The sequence below is a fragment of the Drosophila navojoa genome, chromosome 3 (genome assembly GCF_054131105.1).
Source record: "Drosophila navojoa isolate 15081-1374.11 chromosome 3, UAZ_NAV_1.0, whole genome shotgun sequence".
In the NCBI taxonomy this organism is placed as follows: Eukaryota; Metazoa; Arthropoda; class Insecta; order Diptera; family Drosophilidae; genus Drosophila; species Drosophila navojoa.
The window spans coordinates 9,236,360-9,261,238 of NC_142891.1; the positions used below are offsets into that span (position 1 = coordinate 9,236,360).

The 24,879-nt window shown below is 42.8% G+C and overlaps 2 protein-coding genes and 1 long non-coding RNA gene across 6 annotated transcripts in view; 1 reads left to right on the forward strand and 2 right to left on the reverse strand.

Moving 5' to 3' along the window:
* The window catches only part of LOC115562926 (uncharacterized), a 26,655-nt gene extending 22,801 nt beyond the window's left edge, over positions 1-3,854 (reverse strand). The window contains exons 1-3 of one of the 2 annotated variants that reach the window (XR_016196398.1): positions 3,320-3,854; positions 3,055-3,264; positions 1,016-1,050 (exon numbers count right to left, since the gene is read on the reverse strand). This is a non-coding gene — a long non-coding RNA (uncharacterized LOC115562926). Of the gene's footprint in view, positions 1-1,015; positions 1,051-3,054 lie in introns of both variants that reach the window. The other variant, XR_003980262.2, reaches the window with a different exon arrangement.
* Positions 1-9,978, forward strand: part of LOC115562923 (uncharacterized) — a 27,570-nt gene extending 17,592 nt beyond the window's left edge. Inside the window, exons 2-5 of the mRNA XM_030385138.2 lie at positions 4,823-7,738; positions 7,797-7,934; positions 8,786-8,993; positions 9,054-9,978. Coding sequence (XP_030240998.1) covers positions 4,823-7,738; positions 7,797-7,934; positions 8,786-8,993; positions 9,054-9,364 — 3,573 coding nt within the window. The 3' untranslated portion in view covers positions 9,365-9,978. The remainder of the gene's footprint in view (positions 1-4,822; positions 7,739-7,796; positions 7,935-8,785; positions 8,994-9,053) is intronic.
* A 686-nt stretch (positions 9,979-10,664) lies between these two features.
* Positions 10,665-24,879, reverse strand: part of LOC115562925 (uncharacterized) — an 81,312-nt gene continuing 67,097 nt past the window's right edge. For all 3 annotated transcript variants that reach the window (XM_089257475.1, XM_089257476.1, XM_030385142.2), the window contains 4 exons: positions 14,460-15,020; positions 14,069-14,269; positions 13,189-13,870; positions 10,665-12,891 (listed from right to left, as the gene is read on the reverse strand). In XM_089257475.1, coding sequence (XP_089113601.1) covers positions 12,389-12,891; positions 13,189-13,870; positions 14,069-14,269; positions 14,460-15,020 — 1,947 coding nt within the window. In that variant the 3' untranslated portion in view covers positions 10,665-12,388. The remainder of the gene's footprint in view (positions 12,892-13,188; positions 13,871-14,068; positions 14,270-14,459; positions 15,021-24,879) is intronic.

Genomic DNA, 24,879 nt, shown 5'->3' on the forward strand with positions numbered 1-24,879 from the left:
GTTAGCAGAGCGCGGGCGCGTGAGGGTGGATGCATGTAAATGTATGTGTGCGTGCATAAAAGAAGTGCAGAATGATAAGAATATCAGCTTGGAGGGTTCAGGGTATCTCCTAGTCGAGCAGTCTCGACTAGAGTCTTCTTACTTGTTTTTTTATTGCCGACATGTGATGTGAAATCAATTATGACTTATTAACAAATTAGTTGAAGCTAAAGAGTCGTGTAACTGACAGTTATAACATTATGCCTCCACGCCCCAAATGTGGACTAAGAAAAACTGTTTCTCCCAAACTCGTTTTCACTTCTTCCCTTGCCTCGGTTTCTTCTACATGTATGTACACGTTCCAATCTTAATAGCCGATCTTTATTCATTAGCATAATGCTCATTTGATATGACAGCTCTAATATGCAACGCTTTCGTAATCAACAAGAAATAGAAAGAAGGAAAAAAAACACCTCTTTGGGCTGGGCATTACTTTCTTTGTTGTCCAAATAGATATTATGTTATTTATCGACTTTAGTTATTAGGTAAATGTTATAGACTCACACACACACACACACACACACACACACACACACACACACACACACACACACACAGATACACTTCACACATTAGCAAAAGAAAAGTGAGGTTAGGAAAGTTGTGCGTTTTCATTGCGGCACTTGGCGACCTAACCTAACTTTATTTGTTGACCTTCGTGAAGATTTGAAAAGCGAAATCGATTGAACGGACTGTGAAAGAGTTTACAATAAACGAGATACATATTGGATGCCTTTCTAACTACATAGAGTACGAGTATATAATCAAACCCATCCATCGTCTTGGCACTAAGATAAAAGAGATTTCAGTGAATAAAAATGGTATTCAATGAAATAATTTAATTCACTTCTGGCATTCCCTTAATAGCCCCGCAGCATTTAGGTACCTTCCAGGGGTAATTATATACATTAATTAAGCACTTTGTTAGCAATTAGAAAATATTTACAAAAGAAATCAAAAGTAAACAAAAACTTACTTTTACTCACGAAGATCCATCAACATTCCAGCACACTGCAAATGAACAATAAATAATACGGATTAGAAATTAAATAAAAAATATATAGAAGCAGATACTTAAGATAAAAAAAACGTTTATATGCAGCCAGACAAATGGCTAATTCGTTCGACCTCATGAAAATCCCAGCTGCCAATCATTAAAACCAATTTCACTCGAATAGACAATCCAAAAAAATTTGAAGATTAATTGTCTTATGGCTGTTGGAGCATGGCCACTGGTTTGATTGATGCTTCGATCAATCGCTTCATTTCAAGAGACACCAACACTTCTCCGATTGTCGCGCACAATTGACACCTTCGGCCAGTAGCAACAGCCGCACCACTACAAACCACATTGCAGCGCTAATGCGGGTCTCGTGTTGGCATGTGACAAGCACCGCAACTGACAGCACGGTTACACCTGTTCGGCCCAGGTATAAAGTGCTAGGCGCATGCGCAGCGCCCATTCATGAGACTGAGCTGGGCGGGGCAGTCGGAGTGGAGAAACGAAAGCCGCTTTGCATGTGTGAGCCGTGAAATTAACATGTTTGTAACGTGCTCCATGCCCCATGAAATATGACGCCAAATTATTACGGAGCCCTTTCGGTTAAGAGAGCTCATTGAGTCTGGGAGCTCGGGCAGGGTCCGAGATGTTTGGCTGGCTGATTACAGTGCCAATGCTTATGGGCACTTGATTGATGACTGATTGATTGATGTTTTCACCAGCTGTGCAATTTGTCAAAAAACAGCAACAACCACTAGTGAGGGAAACTTTTATGTCGAAAACCGAAGAAAATCTTCAAAGAGATATGCTTTGTGTGAAAAAGTATATATGAATGTAGGTACTTCTTTTTAGCAGAAACGGATGCTACGCAAGTCATTGAACGCGAAGCCACGAGGTCTTGAACTCTATTTAAATAGATTAGCTTTCTGGTTAGCGATATGTCATAATGTGGAATGTAATTGTTATATATGTACTTGTTTAAGTAAAGTTCAGAGTTCAGCAAGTCGTGATTGAATAAAAGGTGTCCGATGATATACTAAATTCAGATATGGCTTTCGCTATATAAAGGTGCGACTGTGTAGTTGGATAAATATAAGACAAACAAAATATTTTGTATATTGTTATTCAAATCTGTCCTCTACCTTATATTTTGGACTCCTTATAGTGAACGTCATTAAATATAATATAATAGTGGCATAATTTAATTAATATCTTTTTAAATTCTTATGAAATCAAAATATAAGCAAAAAATTCTTCACAATTTCATATTTCCAAAGTTTTAAATTAAAGTTTAAAAAAAGGCAGTTTAGTTTATCAAAATACTTAAGAACAAGCTTTTCAAAACTGCTCTTAGTTCAGGAGAAAAATCACAGAGCGGCAATCTGTAAAGCCCTTTGGAAATGCGACGCACTCAACAATTTTGTTCGGCTTTACAGCCATACAAAAGAAAAGTGGAAAAGTGGAAGAAGAAGCTGCTGCAGTAGCTGCTGTTGCTGTTGCTGCTGCTTTGTGTGAAGCTGTTGCATAATCAGTTAACGCGAATGGCAGCTTCGACGGCGACGCCGATGATGAGCTGCATCATTAGCGTCAACAACATAATTACGAGTACTATGCGAAAAAAGAAAAACCCATTGGGGGTACAGCAGAAGGGTGTGGGGGACGGCTGCTGTGGCACAAATAAAACTTAAAAAATCTTGCAGACGCATCCCAAATGTCGCAAGATAATGCAAAAGCCATAAGATTTATGGTCTCTGAGCGATAAAAATTATGCATGCTGCTAAGCATTTTATAAGTCTTTGTGCCAGCCACTCTTTATCCGTTAACTAAACACAAACACCTGCATACGCCGCTCATCTGCCTCTCGTTGAATAACTGTTCATCTGCGTTGTGTTTTTACTGCGTTTTGTTATGTCTCTCTCTCGCTCACTCTCTCGCTTTGTGCCGCATCATTCCAGTTTATTCCAATCCGACTGGAATGCGTATGCGGTGCGTATGACAAGCATTTTAAACCTTACCTCAGACTGCGTAAATTTTGTGAAAGATCCCAGGCGGCGGCTGTACAATTGCAACAATTGAAAACAAAAGAAATTGTTGGCCATTGCAGCACAGCATTTTGGTTTTCTTTCTTTTCAGCAACAGCGCATCAATTGTGCGGAAGCAAATGGCGCCAATCAAATGTCTCGATTTGTAAACGGCGACGCACTTTGATGGCTTCAACAAGATCTCTCTTTTGAAATTATTTGTAATCATCATTCCAACACGCCGTGTTACACTATACACCTTTTATGCGATTACATTTATTTCGAAATCACGTCTCTTTTTTTTTCGTTTTCCTTTTAAGTATATCAACAAGAGTTCTTTTCGTTTATGCAATAGTTATCAATAACTAGTCGATTCAAGTTATACGAAAATTGCAAACACTTGGGTTTTAATAATACACACTTAGTTATTTATCACTCAATAGACACACAAAACAATTAATTAAAACACAATAGAAAAATAGCCGCATACGCAGCCGCAACGAGAATCACAGACCGACTAATGAGCGCAACTCAAATTGAGCGGATCGGCTTGTGCATTCGATTTCGAAAATAATTGACGTCTTTTTTCGTTTTGCTTTCAAGAATATCAACAAGAGTTCTTATCGTTTATGCAATAGTTATCAATAGTATTCAATTTATATACAAATTGCAATCACTTAGGTTTTAATAATACACGCTCAGTTATTTATCACTCAATAGACACACAAAATAATTAATTAAAACACCACAGAAAAATAGCCGCCTACGCAGCCGCAACGAGAATCACAGAACTACTAATCAGCGCATATCAAATTGAGCGGGTCGGCTTGTGCATTCGATTTCGAAAATAATTGACTCTCACTAACAATGCACTCAGCAATGATTTTTACTCAATTACTTCACTTTTAATATATGAACTCATTAGATGTTCAAAGAATACTATTTAAAAAGCAAGACACGAAGAATGTGCTGCATAGGCAGCCATAGCGAAGAGAACAACCAATTAATGAGCGTAATTCAAATTGAGTGCGTCTTTGCTTTGTGTTGCTCTCAATTCGATTTCGAAAATTCGCAGTTGACAACTTTAATTGTTCTGCATACGCAGCCGCTATTGAGTGCGCCTTGGTGCGCTTCTTTCGATTTCGAAATTCGTAACTTTTATTGTTCTGCCTTTCGCTTGCTCTCTTTCTGCTAGCATTGGCGTGCAAAAGAACGCAATCAATTTGCTCGCAGTGACGTCACTTTCAGACTTTCGCTTCACTTTTGCTGTAATCCGGTTTAACATAACATATTTGCGGGCAAGTTCATGACTTTGACTAGTTTTTTCTCTGCACTCGCTTTTGCTTGACTTTTATAAGGACCCACAGTAGACGCACTAGCGTTGTTGTTGCTTTCAAATATGGAGCAGGCATTGGCCAACAAATAACAAAACTGGTTCATATGAGCGATGTGGCGGCCGTTCGAAGAGGGGAACCAGCCCACTCTTGATCAGTCAATGGATAGTTTTATGCTGCCAGTTTTCAATTTCGCTGGCGTAAATCTGGTTTTTGTTTTGCGAATTAGTGTCAATAGCAAATGATGTAACGATGAACAATATAATCCAGTTGCTGTGGATATGGTCATTCCCCCATTAAGTCAATGTCTGCTGTTGCAGTTCATTTGATGCAAATTGAATTTCATCAACCACTCCTATTGATAATATTGTTAAGCTCATATTTGTGATAATATATTTGGCTAATGAAGTCATTGTCTTTTCTTGCAGCCGCCGCATCTGCATCCGCATCCTTTCCACAACGGCAATCGCCGTCAGCTGAATCTGCCGCAATTTAATCAACAGAACTTTTTGCAAGCCGGCGTGGAGCTGCCAATACCGCCACAGCATCAGCACCGCCAGCAACATCTCCACCATCATCACCACCAGCAGCAGCCACAGCACCACCAGCAGCAACATCGCTTCTCGCAGCCATACCCGCAACAACAGCAGCCGCAGCAACAAGTGCCACACCAACAGCAACACCAGCAGCAGCAGCAGCAGCAAACTCCTCACATTAATCAGCAGTTCCAGCGCTCCACACAAAATCAACTACAAACTGCCCCACAATATCCACAAGCGCCTCAGCAACAGCAACAGCAGCAGCAACAGTTGCCCTCAACTGCCAGCAATCTTGACCTGCATCATCAGAACTTTTTGGATTTGCGTAACTATGCCAGCTCGCAGCAACAGCAGCAGCAGCAACAGCAGCAGCCCCAGCGCCACAAGCAATTCCCCGATGCACGACTCCAATCGACAGCGTTTCCAGCGCAGGCTTATCAGCAGCAGCAACAGCAGCAGCAGCAGACATTGCCACAGCAGCAATTCGCTTACCAGCAACCCCAACAACTTGGCCAACAGACCACACAGAAGCTGCCCAGTCAGGCGCCCGTGCCCACCTTCCAGACATTGCAGCAATCGCCAGTGAACTATCAGCAACAGCAGCAGCCACAGCAGCAACTGCTGCAGCAACCACAGCAACAGCCGCAGCAGCAGCAGCAATATCCATTGACACCACAGCTCGGATTGCCCCTGCCGCAAATCTTTAACAATCTGCCTTCGACAGCTTTTCCCGCTCAGCCCTCGCGAGAGACTTATCTGCAGCAGCAGCAGCAGCAACAGCAGCAGCAGCTATTCCCCCCGCAACAACATCAGTTCATCAGCAACGGTCCGCAGGCCCAGCCCGCCGATCTGGAGTACAAGCAGAAGCTGATACAGAAGCACGAGCAGTTCGTGGCCAAGCAGTACGAGAAGTCGCAGCACAAGGTGCGCCAGCAGCACGAGGAGTTCCTCGCGAAGCAGCACGCCATCAAGCAGCATGTGCTGCCCACCATCATTAGCCAGCACAACAACTATCCACCGCAGCCGCAGTATGTGCAGCCGCCGCGTGGCCGACCCGTGGCCCATCCCACGGAGTACAGCCAGTTCAACAGCGCTCTGCAGCAGTACTACAAGGAGCATCCGACGACCACCACCACAACCACTACGACCACCACCACCACAGAGGCTAGCACCACGCCCAAGAAGAACATCTACTCCCAGGTGAAGGCGGAGCTGGGCAAGTACGGCCCCTCGAAACTGGGCAGCAAGAAGCCCGTGAAGACCATTGCCCGGGAGGATCTGCTGAAGCAGCTGAAGGCGGCCCTGTCTGAGGCGCCACAGCAGCCGCTGACCGGCAACAAGACCTACGATGAGATGGACCTGGTGCTGCCCAATGGCCAGCGTGTGCAGGTCATCCGCACCACAGACCCGAATCTCGTGCAGGGACAACAGGCGTATTCGCAGGATCAGCTGCAGGCGCTGCTGGCCCAGCAGGCGCTCGGCTCGGAGGCGAAGCTCAGCCTGAGCGATGTGGCGCCAAGCAAGAGCAAGGATCTGGTGCTGCCCGGCGGTGGCAAGGTGCAAATACTACGCTCACCCGACCCACAGGAATCGGACACGCTGCCCGCCCAGGCACTGCCCGGCGGCGTCGACCTATCCAGCCTGGCTGCCTTGTACGGCGGCGGAGCGGGCGACATCCAGGGCGTGACGAATGGCGCCAACAGCATTGCCAGCTCGGCGGTCATTACCTCCGACTCGGACAGCCCGCCCACGCTGGAGGAGCTGGCGAAGCGCGGCCTCATACCCGATGGCTATGAGATCGAGGGCTTGAGCTCGAACTCCGCCAAGGCCACGCCAGCACCGCCCACCGCGCCACCCAAGAAGAAGGCGACGTATGTGTACCTGGAGGAGCAGGCCGACGGCAGCTTCAAGATCCAGGGCGTCAAGGCCAACGGCGAGAAGGAGACGAAGCAAACGGGCGCCGAAGTGGAGAGCATTCTAGAGCGCATTCGCAGCGGAGAGATCAAGCTGCCTCCGTCCGTCTACCGCTTGACGCTGCCCAACGATGAGGTTGTGGAGATCAAGAGCGGCAAGATTATACAGACGACCACCACGACAACCACTCGCCCACCACCGACCACAACCACTGCCAGAATCTATACGACGACCTCCACTACGCCAGCGCCGTTCGCCTCGAGGAACGTGCCCAGCAACCATCGCCAGTATCATCCGTCACGCACATCCACCACCAGCACCACCACCACTACCACCAGCAGCCCACCCACTAGCACCACTAGCAGCACCAACACGCCCTATACGCCCCGCTACACGGGCGTCTACGAGAGCAGCAGCACGGCCAGCGTCGCTGCCGCCGCCGCCGCCAGCTTGATCCGCACCACACCCGGACCCATTTATCACTCCTCACCAATCACTCAGCCGCCCTACCCGGGCGGCGCCTCCACCCATCTGCCAGTGGTAACTGAGCGTCTGTCGGACATTGCGCAGACGCCGGAGCAACAGACGCCAGCACAATACGCCGATGCCCTGGTGCAGGAGACGGAGAACACAGAGAAGGCGGCCTCCACGGGCGGTGCATCGGTGCTCTCGAATCCCAGTGAGGATCTGCTGCAGATACTCAAGAGCAATGGCCTGTTCGCTATGGCCAAATATCTGCGCCAGAGTGGCCTGGACAGCATACTCAACGAAACGGGTCCCTATACAATCTTTGTGCCCACGGACAAGGCCTTCAAGAACCTGCTCGTCCAGCTCGGTGGACCCGAGCGCGCCGAGGAGAAGTTCCAGTCGAATCCACGACTGTTGAGTGGTGTAAGTGGTGCTTCCTAGTCTCGACTCTCAGTGTACTCACATGGATTTCTCTTTGCAGCTGCTGTTGCATCATGTCATTCCCGGCGCCTTCGAGATTGCCACCTTGCAGGACGAGATGACCGGCGTGTCCTTGGCGGGCACACAGCTGCGCGTCAATCAGTATAATATGCACGACCAGGAGTGGAATGATGTCACTGTAAGCCCCAATTTGGATACTGAATTTGTGAATGAATGCACCGAGTGGATCTGACAGTCATCATTGGGATTAACTGGGAGTTCGAAGAGCACACAGTTGGGATTGTCTGATTGAGTCGGTTGCCGATCACTGGGAGTAACAGATTGAGAGCACGTCTCAGTGGGAGAGAAAGGGAGTCAGTCGGCGCACTGACTGATTGCCAGATTGACGGTCAGGTTGACTGATGGTTCATTAATAGCTAAGGCTGTAGGAGCTAAGAGAGTAAGAGACGGACTGATTGAAATATTGACAGGCAGGCAGACTAGGCTAGGCTAGCTGACTGAGACGCGGAGAAGCTGATTGATGGACTGATGGACATGACTGACTGACTGTTATACAAAGAGACAGACAGACTGGTAGAACGATTGGCAAGCTGATTGATAATCTTGCTGAATGATTGACTAACTGACTGACGATTAATATATAAAAGCACAGGCAGTCTAGCTAACTGATTAACATATATTAAGACAAGCAGACTAGCAGAGTAATAGAGACATTGAAAATTTGAATGATAGACTACTGAATGATTGATTAAATATCTGATTCACTGACTGACCGATATATAGATATAGGGATAGTCAGATTGGCAAGCTATCGAGATTGACTACCTAAATGGACTAACATATTGATAGACTGCCTCGTTGTCTGATTGATATTATATCTACAGCTCCGAAAGCTGTTCCTGGACAGTCTACATTGTTTATAGTAGGACACATTTTCTGCTAAAGGTTCAGCTTAATACGAACTTTTCACTCACTATTAATCTATTTCAATCAAACTGAACTCACATACATCTCCGCACTCGATTTCAGCTAACCACCATTAATGGAGCAATGGTTGTGCTGAACAAGAAGGACATTAAGATACCGCAGGGCGTGGCGCATGCGGTGGATCGTGTCATGTTCCCGCTGCCAGTGGGCGATTTGCTGCAGACCTTGCAATCGGATCGCGAGGGTCGCTTCTCCAACTTCCTAAAGATACTGTACACCTCGGGCATGTCCGAGAAGTTGCAGGGCAAGGGTAAGCAATACTCTTGATATAGGCTATACGCAATGAAAACTAAGCCGCTTTCCTTTGCAGGCGTCAAGACGTACACAGTCTTCGCACCGGTGGACAAGAGCTTCAACGAACTGGACTCTGATACGCTGGAGAAGCTCTTCACCGACAAGGAGGCAGCCGAACAGTTCGCCATGAAGCACATTGTGCCCGGAGTACTGTACTCGGCCGGCATGCGGTTCTATCAGGTGAAGGATTCGCTGTACACGGGCAAAACGGTCGTGCTGCAGAAGACCTCGGCTGGCAAGATCAAGGTGAACGATGCCCAGATGGTCACCTCCAACATTCCAGCCACAAACGGTGTCATTCACGCACTGGACGGTGTGCTGGCGTAGAGTAGCCCGGACCTGCGACTACGGCCCCGCTTTGACAGCGGGCATTGGTTAAACTGTTGCAGCTCTTAGTCGATTAAGTTTTTTTTGCGTATTTTTTGCTTTTGGTTGCGTCGACCAAACTTTTCGGGGGGTAAATTTCTTTATAAATGAAATACGTATCAGCTGCGAATTGTTAGTGAAATCTTGCCACAAATATCGCGTTCTTCTACAGAATTGGTGCAACAACAAAACAACAACAACAACGAAATATTAAGCAGAAGACAAAAAGTTTCGGTGCTTCCATTAATGTATTTTCTGTAATTTTTTCTTTCGCTTTCGTAAACAGTCATTAAAAATAGAAATAGTTTAATCTAAGTGAAAGAGAAAACCCGAACAGATTTTCGAAAGATGTGTGTACAAAAGATATTGTTTTGTTAGAAAATGCGAAAAAAAAGGAGAAACAAAATGGGTTAAAGTTAAGGCAGTTTTTATATACATACATATCTAATTTATTGTTTGGTCATGAAATCCAAGCTAAAATTATTTACAAATAAGAAATCTAATTAAGACGATGCAAAGCGTTATATGTTTTAAATAATAAATATATATAAATAAATATAAAATATATCTATAAATGTGTTTCAAATGGAAATGGGAATTATACAGTTGAGGAGTCACTGAATATGTATATTTGGTGCAAACGTGTCGGATACCTGTATACAGTTTTGTTCTCATTGAACAAAGCTAGACTGCATACGATGCAGCAACCGAGTACGTACAGTCAAAGAGCTACTGAAGGAGGGGTTCCTCGCTGTTTGGGGGAAATTGTAACATGCTAAATACAGTTAAAGGGACACTGTTTTAAGTTGTGTTACAACTAAAGTCTAGCTTACAGATTCAACGTAGTTAGAGAGCTACTGTTGAAGGGTAAGCAAAGTAGAGCGAACATCAACTGAAGTAAGTTGCACACAGTTAGAGAGCTACTGCGCAAAGGGTAGCAATAAAAGTTTGAGGCATATTGAACTAAGTGCGAATTGTACTAAAGGTAAGAGGCACTGCTAAGTTGCACAGTTTGATGATTACTGAAACTGTCTACTGAAATATTTAATAAATCAACAAGTGTTTTTTTTTTTAATATACATATAATTCTCATAAATTCTTTATTAAGTCGACTTTTAAAATGGTTTGGTTTTTGTTTTTCTTTCGGACTTTTTTAATTAGTTTAGTTTACTTGACTATGCAAATACCAATCCATTATTTTATAATTATTATAATTAATAAATTTTCGTTATTTTTTTTTTATAATTATAGTTCATTTTCGTTTTCTGAACTGAATTCCCTTCGTTTCGTATAATTAATATTAATTTCTTTTTGCTGATTAAATACCTTTTCTTTCCAGTTTCCCTTCTTTTTGTTTGTATTTGATTTATATTATTAAATTCTATAATTTGCTTTGCATCTGGATCTTAATCTTTTCGGTTCCTTTTTCGAGTTGCTTTTTTTTGTTGTTGTTTATTTATATTGTTATTTTTACATGCACATTTATAGTTGCAAAAAACATTAATGGCTATTTTGTATTGAAATATTTTATTCTCGTATTTCATATGCATATTAAAAAATACATTAATTCCTTTATCAATTAATTAATTAGGTATAAAAGTAATCAAGAAGTCAACAGCAATGTAAAATCAGTGTTTTGTTCAAAAAACTCAAATTCAAAACATAAAAAAATAAATGCTAAAAATTAATTTTAAATATAAATATGTTTTTTTTTTTTTTTTGTTTTTAATTTTTTATCTTAGTTTTTTTTTAATACACATATACCAACGTCTACACCATGCCGCTTGCCTTATATTTTTACACATATTTAATTTTTGTTTTAATTTTTAGCTTAGTGTTTATTTTGTTTTGTTTTCTTTTGTTTTTTGTATTAATTTCTGAAAGTATCACCCTGTGTTTTCTCATAGTTTTCATATATTTTAAATAATTTTATTTTTCGTGGTTTGTTGCCTTAAAATGTGTTCTTTTTTTTTACTTCTCCTTCTTTGCTGATACGCCTTAAAATTTACAACAATACTTCAACTTAATTACAATACAATAGTTTAGTTTTTTTTTGTGTTTTTTTTTTTTATATTTTTATTTTTATTTTTTAACAAATTGCGCTCATGAAACTGGGCCGGAAATTTCCGCTCTGTGTAGAGCATCAAAAATTGTTTTTATTTTTCATAATTTGTATTTCTCTAAAATCTCAACAAAAACTATGTGTGCGTGTGTGTGTGTGAGTTTGCTTTGGGCGTGGCTATTGTAGTTTTACTTTTAGTAGACACTGTAGTTAGTTATTTGTTGCTGATTTCTTAATTATTTTTATTTCTTTTGTGTTTTAAGAGCTTAAATTCTTTTCTAGTTCAAGCACTCGCTGTAAATGTAGAAATATATTTTCAATATATTCAAAATTTTAAAGTAAATTTTTAAATTTATTTTGAAGTTAAATGTCCCTGGAAATTATTTTGTATTACGAGCTTTTGAACTAGAAAATAATTAAACAATTAAATTTACTGATTTCATAAATTGCAATATATACTGATTCGGTATTTGCGGTATTTTTTCTGCGGTTGGGTATTTTTGTTTTTTTTGTTTACCGTTAATTCTATTTTGTAATATGCTGTACGTAGTTTGGAGGAAAAAACACTTAAAATGTTTGTTAAAAACGAACTTTTTGACTATTTTCTGTTTCTGTTCTTTTTTTATGGGTTTACTTTTGCTTTTATATTTGCTTTGTTTCGTTATATGTTTTTTGCATCTATGCTTTGGCTATTTGTTTCGGTTTCTGCTTGCTAATTTGCTTAGTTGCTGTGTGTTGTTGTTGTTGTTGCTGTTGCTGTGTAATGTAATTAAAATTTAAATTTATATAGGAACAATCCAAGCGCGCGTTACGCGTCGCTTGAATCTGGAAAGTGACCCACCACCTGCACCACCTGCACCACCCCAACCACCACCACCGAATAGCAACGTGAGCGGCGCTTACCATGCTGCCAGCTGCCACGCCTACTGCTGCTGCACGAGCAGCTGCTCGACCTGGTCGGCGGTGCGCAGCAGGAAGGCGGCGCTCTCCCTGTACGCCGAGATCACCTGGCGAGCGGCGGTCACCTCGTTGGGGCTCAGCTTGTGTGGGAGGATGGGCGCCACACGTGAGCAATTGGCGTCGCCGGATGCGGCCAGCAATTGTTGCTGCTGCTGTTGTTGTTGCTGCTGTTGCTGTTGCTGTTGTTGTTGCTGCTGTTGCTGCTGCTGTTGTTGCTGCTGTTGTTGCTGTTGCTGTTGTTGCTGCTGCTGCTGCAACTGTTGCAGCTGCTGTGTGGCTGTGACCAGGACATTGTTGTTGCTGGCATTGCTCAGTGTTGCCAGATTGGCGGCACTCAGCTGTGCGCTGACTGTGTTGCTGTTGATGTTGATGTTGTTGTTGTTGTTGCTGTTGTTGCTGATGCTGCTGGCAAGGCCGCTGCCAGCGCCCAGCGTCGTTGGCTTCATGGAGAGATCGGTGGGCGTGACTGCAAGAAGAGGCGAAAGAAAAGTTGATATATTTGTTAAAGCTAATTAGATAAAGAATTTGATATATATCATATTATGAAAAGTGCCTTCAATAAGTATTCTTATAGACTTTCACTCATTCATATAGCTAAAACTTTAAATAGTTTTACTCCATACTTTGCTCTCCCTTTCAATTTTCACTTTCACTTTGACTTCCATTCCATTTACAACAATATTAATTGATAGACTCGAAAGGCTCATCTCATTCAATCAAAGGAGCCATCATTTAGGCGCAGCGCTTGTAGTTGTTTACTTACCATTACCCAGGCTGGCGACGCCCGGAAAGTAGCCTGGATAGCTGGGCGCACGGCCGGCTGCGACGGCCGCGGCGGCTGCAGCTGCCACGAAGGGCGAGGCCGCCGAGGGCGAGCTGAAGTCCGTGGTATAGGGGCTGCTGGAGGGCAGGCCGGCGCCGTTGGATGCTCCGGCGCCGCCGTTGGCGAGCGCTAGGCCCGTTACACTGGCGCCGCCGACGCTCGCATTGGAGCTCAATGCCAGCGGAGAGCTGCGCGCGGAGCTCATGCCACCTGTGCCGCCGCCAGCTGCGCCGCTGGTGCTGTTGCCGCCTGCACTGCCCGCGCCCGCAATGTTCGCTGCGCCGCCGAACGCGCCGTCCGCATGCTCCGAGTTGGGCGTGGAGCGTGCGAAGCCGACGGCGCTCACAAACGGCAGCGCTGCGGCGGCCACGCTGCTCAGCCCAGCCGCGTCGGCTGCGGTGCAGGTGACGGTCGCCGCATTGCTTGCGGATGTGGTGCTGGTGCCGGCCACCGCTGCGGCAGCCGCTGCCGCAGCCACAACGCTGCCCGGCGCCGGCACCGCATGGGTGATGGGCTCCAGGCCAATGCGCATACGCTTCGCGTTCATCGACTCGTTCTCACAGGCGATGGCCAGAATTTGCTCCGCCTGCACGGAGGTCAGGTGAGCGGGCGTCGGTCGGGTCTACAAAAAAAAAAAGAAAAGAAATATTTACTTTATAAATATAAATTCCATTTATATAAATTATATAAATATTAGATATTTCTCCTTAATTTATCGCTTGAAATCTTTCTAGATCTCTCTCCAAATGATTCTTTAGTATGAATTACTTTGCTATATTCTATTATATTACATCATATTTTGTGAACTCTTTCCACTTACCGTATTCTCCCAGCCGTCTCGTGTCTTCTTGTTGCGGCGACAGGACTTGAGATAGGTGCGAATGCGTTTGCGGGAACGATCGCTGAACTCGGGAAATTGTCGGGCGCACGAATCGATGATGGCCTGAATCTTTTCCTTTGGCTGCTTCGAGATGGGTATGATGCGATCCAGATTCTCGTCCACGAACAAACGCACGAACATCTGCAAGGCAAGTGGAGAGGGGCATGAGTAATGATTATGCAATTCGAGTGGTTCTCTGGCCATTTCAAGTGGCAGCATTGGCAACGTTCGCTTTACATTCGACATGGGAGAGAGACGAGACGAGACGCGCTCTCTCCTCCCCCTCTAACTCTCTCTCTCTCTCTCCATCTTACTCTCGCACATTACTCACATTGAAGGCCTTGAGGCGCTCTGGATCGTGTGGCGTGGCCAGCTTCTCGTCCAGCTTGTCATCAGAGTCATCCTCGGAAACCTCATCCTCCTCCTTCTGGCCGGACGAGTTCGTCTCGTCCTGCGCCTCCATGGGCGACGACGCATCCTGCCTGGGCACCGGCGACAGCGAGCTGTCCATTTTACTGTTGGCCGCTGCAACCGCCGCCGCATTCTGGGCCAAAGCATTCTGATATTGCGCCCAAAGGCCGCCCACAACGCTGAGGTCGGGTCCCTCGGTGCCGTTGCGCACAGCCGTCGAGTTCTGGTAGTTCCAGGCGAGCAGCATTAGTTTCAGTTTGTCCGCATCCTTCATGAGGCCCGCGTAGGCCTCCGACTCGTTGGTAATGCCACCTCCGCCGCCTCCGCTGCCGCCGCCACCGCTCAGGCTGTTGGCAATGTCAACCAGTCCGCTGCCGGCACCACCAGCACCACTTCCAACGCCGCCGCCGCCGCCTCCTGCTCCCACACCAACCAGGCTGCTGGTGTCGGTGCTTGTGGCCGGTGCTGCTGGTATGGTTTCCTATAGAATAAGAGTAGAGTTTGGGTTCTGGTTAAGGAATGTCGGACCGAGCTGAGCACAAGTTCAATTTTGGAGAACTTTCAATGACCGCACAACAAAGTTTTTTGGGACAGCGTTCGATATAGCAAAATCCCAATGATTAGTCGAGGTTGTTCGACTCGACGGACCCCAAAGCTCGTTAGACCATTCAAAAGTATGCGCAAAAAGCGTCAAAGAAGTGACGCCCCCCCTTTGCCGCCTTTGCCGCCCTGCTCCGCACTCGCAGCAAAGTTTTTCTTGCCCAAGATGAAAGTCGAGTCGGGGTTTCTTTTTTATCCGACGGATTGATGTTTTCTTCTTCTCTCTTTTTTTTTTATTGTGTGCCTTTTATGCTGTGCTGCAAATTAGTTGCCAGGATTTGCGAGAGGGTTAGCACAGGGTAGGGATGAGGTGGTGGTGGTGGTGGCAAGTTTTTGGGGTACGTTCGGGTCTCTGTTATTTGTGGCCAACATGGCTGGCTCTAATGAAACATTTCGTTCGACTCCAAGACGTTCGCTTCGTCTCAGCTCTCACCCCCACCCACTCTCTCGTTCATCCTTTATGTGCCTTGGGTTGCGGTTGCAGGACAGTGGTTGCCCGCATGTCCGCTGCTCGATACTGGATGCTGCCTCGCAGGGGGCTCAGCTGCCAACACAAATGAGGTTGAGGCATTGCACAGGCAAAAAAAGTAGAAAAGAAGAAGAAAAAGAAAGGTAGCAACGCAGTCCAAATGAAAATGAAGTTTCAACATGGCTCCTAATTAACATTCAGTCAGAGCAACGCATCCCAGCAAAGTCAAAGAGTCTGATTATGCTGACACCAAAATGTGTGTGGATAAGCTCTTTTTTTTTTTTGTCTATTTGGTGAGAGGTGTTCTGTGTGGGCATGGAAAACACGGAAAGTGAGGCCAAACAACAGCCAAGGCTTAGAAAATATAAGCTGAGGAATTTCCTTTAAAGGAAAATGAAAAAACTAAACTATATTTCTCAAATAAAAATTTGAATATCAAAAGAAAGCAATGTATATAGATCGATGAAGAATATTGGCTTATACTATTTTTCTCTTAGATTTAGAGAAACATTATTAATCAGCTTAGTGGATCATTTGAGTTGCTGCAAGAACTTTGAGCTTGATTTGGGTCTAAGGCATTAAAGCTTGGTTTAATACACAATATGTTAATTGAACTTAGTTCTCAAATAACTATTGATTGCTTCTTCACACTCTAAGAGCAAATTATGGGAGCAACCAAGCATTGGTCTTTGGCCAGTTTGTACGCGATCGGATGTCTTATTTCGCTCTGGGTGATCCCCGACTGTTTGATTGAGTTGAATGAAGCAAAAAGTCTGTTGTGCATGTATTTCTATTTAAGCGAGGGTCGCTGAGCACATCTAATGCTCATGATGATTATGTATTGAGTGCGTGCATGTGAGAGTGAAGACCGTTTGCATTGAGTCTTACTGAGTTTCCTTGTGTGAATGGGTCAACTCGAGGCGATCAAAACGTAACGAAACGAATCGAAGGCTCCTGCTTGAGTTTTTTGGTTGATATCATGAACAGAGCATAAGAAATCGAACACTCAACTATTACTGTTGTAAAGTCAGTGGATTTTATATGAAATGACTTGAGTTGTAAATTATTATAGATAATTCTACTTTGGGTCGAAGGCAATATATCATCGGTTTGTTGGCAATTTAAAACTATGAGCCAGGTTTGTTACCAAGAATATTTAAATGAGTGAATGAAGTCAACTAATATCATATAAAATAACTCAAATTGTAAATTGTTAGGAATCATAAGCCACAAAGTGAAGCACGCGGAGTTGTTGGAGCGGGAGTGACGTTCTCCCAATGATTGCTTTCCCTGTGATGGCTTACCCTAAGATCTCTCTTCCATGCACGCTGCTCGGCTGCACGAGCTGTGCTCAATGTTTATAGCTATAAAATGAATTGAATGAATTGGGGAAACAAGCACTAGCTGGGAACAACTTGAACTTATGGGACAGATTGAAAGCGCCGTTTGACGTCATTTTATAAGAAAGGTTTATACTGCTCATCTTAGATAAACCACCGATCAGAGATGGTGAAACAAGTGTAAATTAAGTAATTGGTTGGGTATATATCTATCCTTCTGCTGCATAAATACATAATTTTATTATGTATTCAAACTCCTAACTAAGGATTTCAATACAATTTTCCACTAGAGTTCGTTTCATTTGCTTTCTCGTCTTTCCTTTGGAGTTAATGAAGCCAACGGCTTCCTGCCCTCCATAAGAAAAAAACACAGCTGTTACCTAATAAAAAGTGATGCAACTTACTTAAAGCAACAACTCCCAAGTCGATTTTCTAATCAAACCAAAAGGAAACCAAATGGCAATTTGGATCTTGTCCACTGTCAAACGAAAATAGCCAACAGAGGAGTCGAAGATGCGCAACATGAGAGGCCAAACTAGTTGGACTTGGACTTGGACCTGGGCTGGGACTGCAAAGGGCGGCATGAAGGAAGAGGAGAATGAAGGGGGAGCGAGTGTTGCGGATTCCCTTTTTTTTGTGGGAGTTTGGGTTAAGCTACGTATTCAATGCTAGCTGGCAATTTCTTTTAGTTCAAGTTACCCTTTGCTTGAGGCATTGAAGAAACGACCACATGAATAAGAAGAAAACGTACAAATTTTCCATTAATTAAAACGGTACAAGAAAAGCAACTGGGGAGTTAAAATGGGACTGCCATGGGGGATGGGGGCTGGGGGCTGGGGGTGCTGCTGTGAAGACTGAGCATAGCTTGGACAAAGTCAATGGACGAGAGCTGCTTGGACAGCTGCAGAGAAAGAGTGAGGAGGAGGGAGAGTGAGGAGATGGGACAGTGAGGACTGGGGTTAAGTCTAGCAAAAGGAACCAAACGACTGACATTTTTGTGAAGTTGAGCAACTCCGCCGGGAGTCCTCACAGGCGCACAGCTTGGACCAAGTCAATATATACGGACAAATGTATATACATATATATGTATATCTAAAGAAATATATGCGTATAGAGAGTGAGCGAAGGAGCTGAGTGTGCCTGGGTTATGTACAAGTTTTTGGCTTAGGAGTTCGGCTCGACTTTGGAGGCTGGCATTGACTTAAGCTGCTGAGCTGCTCCTAGGGCAACCTTGACTTTGAGAGCGAAGGGAGAAGTGCGGGCGGGCAGGCGGCGCGATGTGCTAAGCAATTTGTTGTATGCTGTCAGCCCACTAGGCGTAAGGGTAACACCTGCAAGACAAACACACACACACACACACACACACACACCCACACAGAGTTAGACATAAATCCGAGCATTTATTTCGCATAGATCTGCGAGCGTCGCAACGTAGTCGCTTTTGAAGTTTTTGGTAGACAAATTGTAGCCCTTTTACAGCAGTTCCTCTACACACACACACACACACAAACACGCCCACACACACATAGGCTAGTGTAGCTGCTTGTCATGCCTAATAAGTGAAATATGCGGGCTGTGTGGCATCTCGCAAGGAAAGCCAAAGACTCGAATTGGAAACGTTCGCTGGGAAATACCGATTCAATGTGAGGCAAGCCTCAATGGGGGGTTGGGGCTGCCAGGATGGGGGTAAAAGGTTTCAATTTTTGGGCGTATATGTTTGTTATTGTTGTCTGCTGCGCCTAAGAGCAGGCAACAGACTCCAACTACAACTACAATGCTGCAAAAGCCTCTAAGCACACGCATAATGAATTGCCAAACGACGTGCATGTGTGAGAGAGAGAGAGAGATAGTGAATGAGTGTGCGTGTGTGTGTGTAGTGCTTGTGCCTGCCAACTGCCGATGACATATTTGTGCAGACTCAGAGACGCAGCGCCTAAAAGGCAGCTAAGAAAATTTGCGTTTAACTCATAAGTGCGTGAAAGGGTTGCCAACCCCTAGCCCAAAACGAACCAACCAACCAACCTAGCCCCCCAACCAACTAAACATCCAGCCCCCAACCATCCTAAACTGATGCTGAAGCGGCTGCCTCTGTGCGCTGTCAAGAAAATTGTAGTTTAAATGAAATGGAAGTTGCTTTTATCAACGACGCCGGCAGCAGCCAGCCGAAGGGTACCGGACGTTGGAGAGAGGGAGAGCAGGGGCTGCCAGGGGCTGGGGTTAGTTCGTGTGCATGTGTGAGCTTTCTTAGAAGTTGTCTGAGTGTCTGCCTGCCTGCCACTGTGTATGCGTGTGTGTGTGTGTGTGTGTGTGTGTGTGTGGGTTGTCGTATATAAATTAAAATGCCTAAACATATGCATTAGTTTTTGTCTCAAGCTCAAGCAACGTATTGCCATCTCAGTCTTGGGAAAGCTGCAAAGTTTTTGTGGTTACGGTATTGGCAGGGGTCTGAGGGAATTTCGGGGGTTGACTGCCTTTTGAGAGCAGCCCAAGGGGGTGGAACGAAGGGGAATTGCGGTGCAGCCCTGATGTCTGTCACACTCGGTCTAGCTCTTCAGATAGCTCGCTGTATGTGTGCCTGTGTGTGCGTGTCTGTGTGTGTGTGAGTGTGTGTGTGAGTGTGTGTCTGTGGGCTGGCAACTTAGTCTAATGAGAATTCGAAAACTTAACTACGCAATCGTGCTGAAGAAATTAAAAGAAATTGCTCAAGACAATATCAAATGTTAGATACATATACACATATACATACATATTCATACACATACGCATATATGGACGTCTCCATATGTGCATAGGGAGCGTGTGTACAGTTTCAGCTCAAATTGAGAATGCAATCAAATAAATATTTACTCGAGTTGTTTTCGGAGCAACCAAAAAGCAAAAAGTATTTGACTTATATTTGTCGCTCCCATCGACAATTTATTGGGCCATGGTCAATTGAGGGATATTTGAGTGCTAAGTAAAATGGTTGCAACTGCAGGGAAAGACCTGGACTATGAAAAGTAGCACAATATCAAAGCATTTTCAAAGTCTCTAATAGAGCTATCTTTTGATATTCTTTTAGGTCTCATAGTTTGTTTTGAGAAACAGATGGAATTCAATTGGAAACTTTACATTTAATTTATTTTTTATTTTTTTCTTAATTTTACTAACTCAACTAATCTTCCATAATTATTCACCTCTCACGAATTTGTTTTAAATATCTCTTCAGCTTCTGCTCTTATCATTGCCAAGTCCTCCTTTGCCGCCTCTCATATCCCTTCTGCTCCTACAAAATTATTTCCTAATTCTTCATTAAAGCAAAGTCAAGAAACTTTTTGTCACATCTCTTGAGGCTCTATTCGTATCAGCATAGTTAACAGTGTTCAGGCTCCTGCACTTTCTTTTACTTTTTCTTTCTAGCCTAGCTGATTCTGCTCTTAAGCCTCTAGCTCACATTTGTCCATTCCTTGTGCATCCTTTGTGCTTGGAATTATGGTAAATTCCAGTTGACCTCCCCTTCTCGCTCACCCTAGATTAGACAAAGGTAGCTCAAGCAAAAAGCCAACTATTTTCATACAGCCAGCTCAATCAAATATCATTTTTGGGCACTGCTTCCAGGGCATCAATATGCACATAAATATTTACCCAACAGCATATCCATATGCATGTTTTCCATTTCAGTTTGCTCTCTTCGGTTCAGTACTGCGCTGCAGCATTCGAATGCAGCTGCAGTCTCTAAGTGCATTATATGCATGTATATATCTATATATAGAAAATATATATTGTATATGCTAACATATATATATGTATTTGAATATATAGTAAAACATGAAGCCCCATTTACAATTGCCTCCAACTGGGTTGTGAACACCAAAACGCGAGCGTTGGTCAAAGCAATTACAAAAAAAAAAAAAAAAAAAATGTACTCTCCGGCGGATGGGCAAAACATTTTTCTACGGAGCCAGTCAAAAACAACAGTAAAAAAAATTGAAATAAACAAAATAAAATTTAATATATACATATAGTATATATAATATATATATGTATATATATTTACGGACGCTGGGCAATGTCAAATTAGTTGGCAGTCATGTTAACAGCCATTAGCAAAGCGCAAGAGTTAAGAGTGGACAGAGAGAGAGGGAGATAGAGCGATGATGAGAGAGAGAGAAAGTCGTATGCATCGAGTGGGATTTAGAGGGTCAATGGTTCAGCGAAAAAAATATGCATAGGTAGACAGATACAAAGAGCCGATGAAAGCGTTGAAAATATGCGAATGCACAAATGATATATTTACAGAGATATAAACGACAAAGGTAAATAAAAAGCGGCAAGAGAATATCAATAAATGCAACTTGTTAAAGTAAAAATTTAAAGGCTGTAAGAACTAATCGAAAAGAATAGAGCAGAACACTCAAGCGATAAGAACTCTAATCATGAAGAATTTTGTGGGAACGCTAATGATATCTAAGCCGGAGAATTATATTCAGGGAAAAATACAAATTATATTGTTGGCTGGCAAAACATTTTTGTTATTTAAGATTTCGTTCTCCGATAATGTTCAGGAATATTCAGAATTTCTCGCCAAAAATGAATTACTTCAAATGAATTACGTTAGCGTGTTATGTTGCTATGCAAAAAGCTATCCTCTAGTTATATGTCAAGATATAGCAAATCTCCAAAGTCCATAGTTTATTTCGGTAGGAATCTAATTAATTGTAATTTTGTATTTTCTGAACTATTCTTGTATAATTTTAATTCCTTATTAGCTTCATATCTATAGTTGTGCAATGACGAATATCCTTTTGACGCTCTCAAGAGAGTATTGAAGCATTTTCGATCATGCTCAACGTCAAAGCAATCGCAGGACATAGCAAAAAATAAAAATGATTGATAGTACAGTAAAAAGGATTGATAGTACAGTAGCTAGCAATTCGACTTCTCTTACAAAACTAATATATAATAATAATAATAATAACAAAATATATACACCAAACAGTTTCCGGGCTAAGCTCACAATTGCTCGACATAGACGTACTATATAATTGGCTGTCTAGAAATTATGTTAAACACTTAACAACTTCCTTGACAAAACACCCCCACGCCCACTCGCCCCCTCGCCCAGGTCCACTCAAATTAGCGCGTGAACTTTGCATGTGGTCGACAGCAGGAAAAAAAATGAAGGCGAACAGAAACTAAAGCAACCTTCAACTGGCAGCATAAAATGCAATGCAATCCTAGTCGAAAACCCGTAAACCTAAGCCGCCATCACTGTCTGGCCCGACCACATCATAAACTAATCAGCCAGACAAGGTGCGGTACACTCGAAAGCAAAGGCTAAGCGCGCCGCAGGCGTTGCCCAGTTGGACTCAAATGCGAAACGCCGTCAAACACACGAGTGGAACGGAACAGAAAAAACTTTTGCATTCTTTATTAAGGGAGCAGAACAAATAATATTCGCGTGCTAGCAACAAAGAGGGAAGAGAGAGAGAGAGGGAGAGACAGCTCCCTCACTTATTGTTGTTGTGTGATTGAGTGGCATATAGCGTTAGTTACAGTGCCGCCCAAAAGTACGCGACGCTGAAACAATTACACGCCCGACTTAAGCTAGCTGCTCACGTGCTGTTTTGGCAAATAGAAAAATATAAAAAAAAAGTATTGCAAATATATACATTAGCACAAAGGGTGGGTGGCTGTGGGGCCTGGCCTTTTATATAAATATTTGCAGTTTTTTATATTCCTTTCTATCCAGGGGGCAGTCGGCCGTGTGTGGGGGCACTCGCCTGCATAAACTGCAGCCAGTGGACCGGCGTATGGGTCAAAAATGGTAAACCAAAACATCATCAATGCTATCAAATCCAAAGTGAAACGCGGCACAGGCTGTACTGGGGAAGGGTGGTCAAAGGACAAGGGTGGTTGAATATTGTGAGGCCTGGGGTGTATAGGCACCATGTGGGGGTGCAGTATGGTTAGTTGTGTGGAATGGGATACTGCACCGAGGGCCTAACTGTGCACACTGAGCCGTCGATTTTATGCTGCACATTTCGGGGTATTAGCGACTACTCTATGGGAGGGAACATAAACTAATTGAGCTGGCTTGTTGTTAAAATGGGTTTAATTCGAAGAGTACGTAATATAAGTATGAGTGAAGCCTATATATTATGTATATTAAATATTATTTTTTTTATTTTATATTTACTAATATTTTGTTAAATATTATTTTTCTTATTTTATATTTACTAGTATTTTATTAAATAATATTTTTCTTATTTTGTATTTACTATGGGTTATTTTTGATTTTTCTATTTAACAGCTTTAACTATTTTATTTTCTTTATTTATTTTTATACATATTGAAGAAAAGGTTTTTTTTATGATAGTTTATTATTTGAAAAAATTTTGTCGGTTTTTTTGTTAATATTTTCAATATCTTCTGAATGTATTTACTTACTCATATTTGAAAAAAATCTTTCAATTTTTCTTTTATGTGTAATTAATTATTTAATATGATCAATTATTATTATTTTTAATTTGTTTTACATATATCAAGCAGTTTTTACTTTTTATATTTTTATACATTTTGTAGCATTTCATAAGAGCATTTAGTTGTAGGTTTATTCAATTTGCTATCCCTCTCTTGTTGATTTTTCATTGGTGCGGCATTTTTTAGCCGCCAATTGTTGTTGCACTTTGTCCATTTTCCGCTTGGCGGCAAGTATAAAACATAAAAATGAGTAGAAAACTACAAACACACATACAACATGCACCCACACCCATACCCGCACCCTTCATACCCATTTAGAATGGGGCGTGTTTGTGCATACAAACGCCAATGCTTTTTAGTTGCCTTGGACAATGCAACAAACTGCAGCAGCAGCAGTGGCTGTGGCAGCAGCAAAAATTCCCAGAATGGTAGCTTTGCCTGGTGCTAGTGCGTGGGCCGTGCGCTTATAAAAGGAAAGCAAGGCAAAGAAAAAAAATGATAATGACGCATACGTGGCGTATGTGCAATGTGCACTTGCCATGGCCAGCGTTGCATGGACTGACATTTAGGTGCATGTGTGTATATATTCATAAGATTGAGGTACGCAAAAGGGTATTTTCTTGTGGTTAGAGCGGATAACCAGAGTGGTCGAAGATGTTGGATATTGATGGAGACTATTGAAAATTCTTTTATTTTAAAAATTCACTCTCTATATTTTGTATTAATTTCAAAATTTTATCTAAAATTATAATTTGATATACAGTTTAATTTAATTTATATATTTTGTGTATTTCAGATCATTTTATTTTCAACTCTATTTTATAAATTTAGTACTTCATATATTACTTTTTATTCTCTTTATTAGAAATATTCTTAAAATTTTGTATATTATTTTTAAGCATTTATTTTTTATTTTACAAGCAATTGTCAAGCATTTAATTTGCTTAATGAGAATAACTGTTAGCTTTTTCTGCTTCTTGAACTTCATCACGTTAAATATCAATTGATTTTCCTGCCAACTGCTTGACACATTTAGGCACTACTATTATTATTCAATATTTAATTTCTTGACAATTCGCAGGCTGTAAAATAGCTGCTCTGCATTTTGAAAATCAAAGACATATTTCATTTGGCTGTTGTACGCATAAATACGCAACTTAATATGTTTCCTCCCCGGAGACATTATTAATATTTCAATCATCAAGTCAAATTTCGCGTCACACGGAGATAACCTCCAGCCTACCGACCCTTCGTTTATATCAATATGTTCATATACATATGTATAGATAATGTGTGTGTATTTATGTGTATATATACATGTATTAATGCGAGCTTTCCACCCTTCCAAAACAGAAATTGAAACATAATATTGTCAGACATTGAGGCCCATTTCCTTCGTAACCGCAACAACTTTGCACGGCTCCTCGCTTGGTCACTTAACCGCAGTCAGCAACACCTACCCACCTACC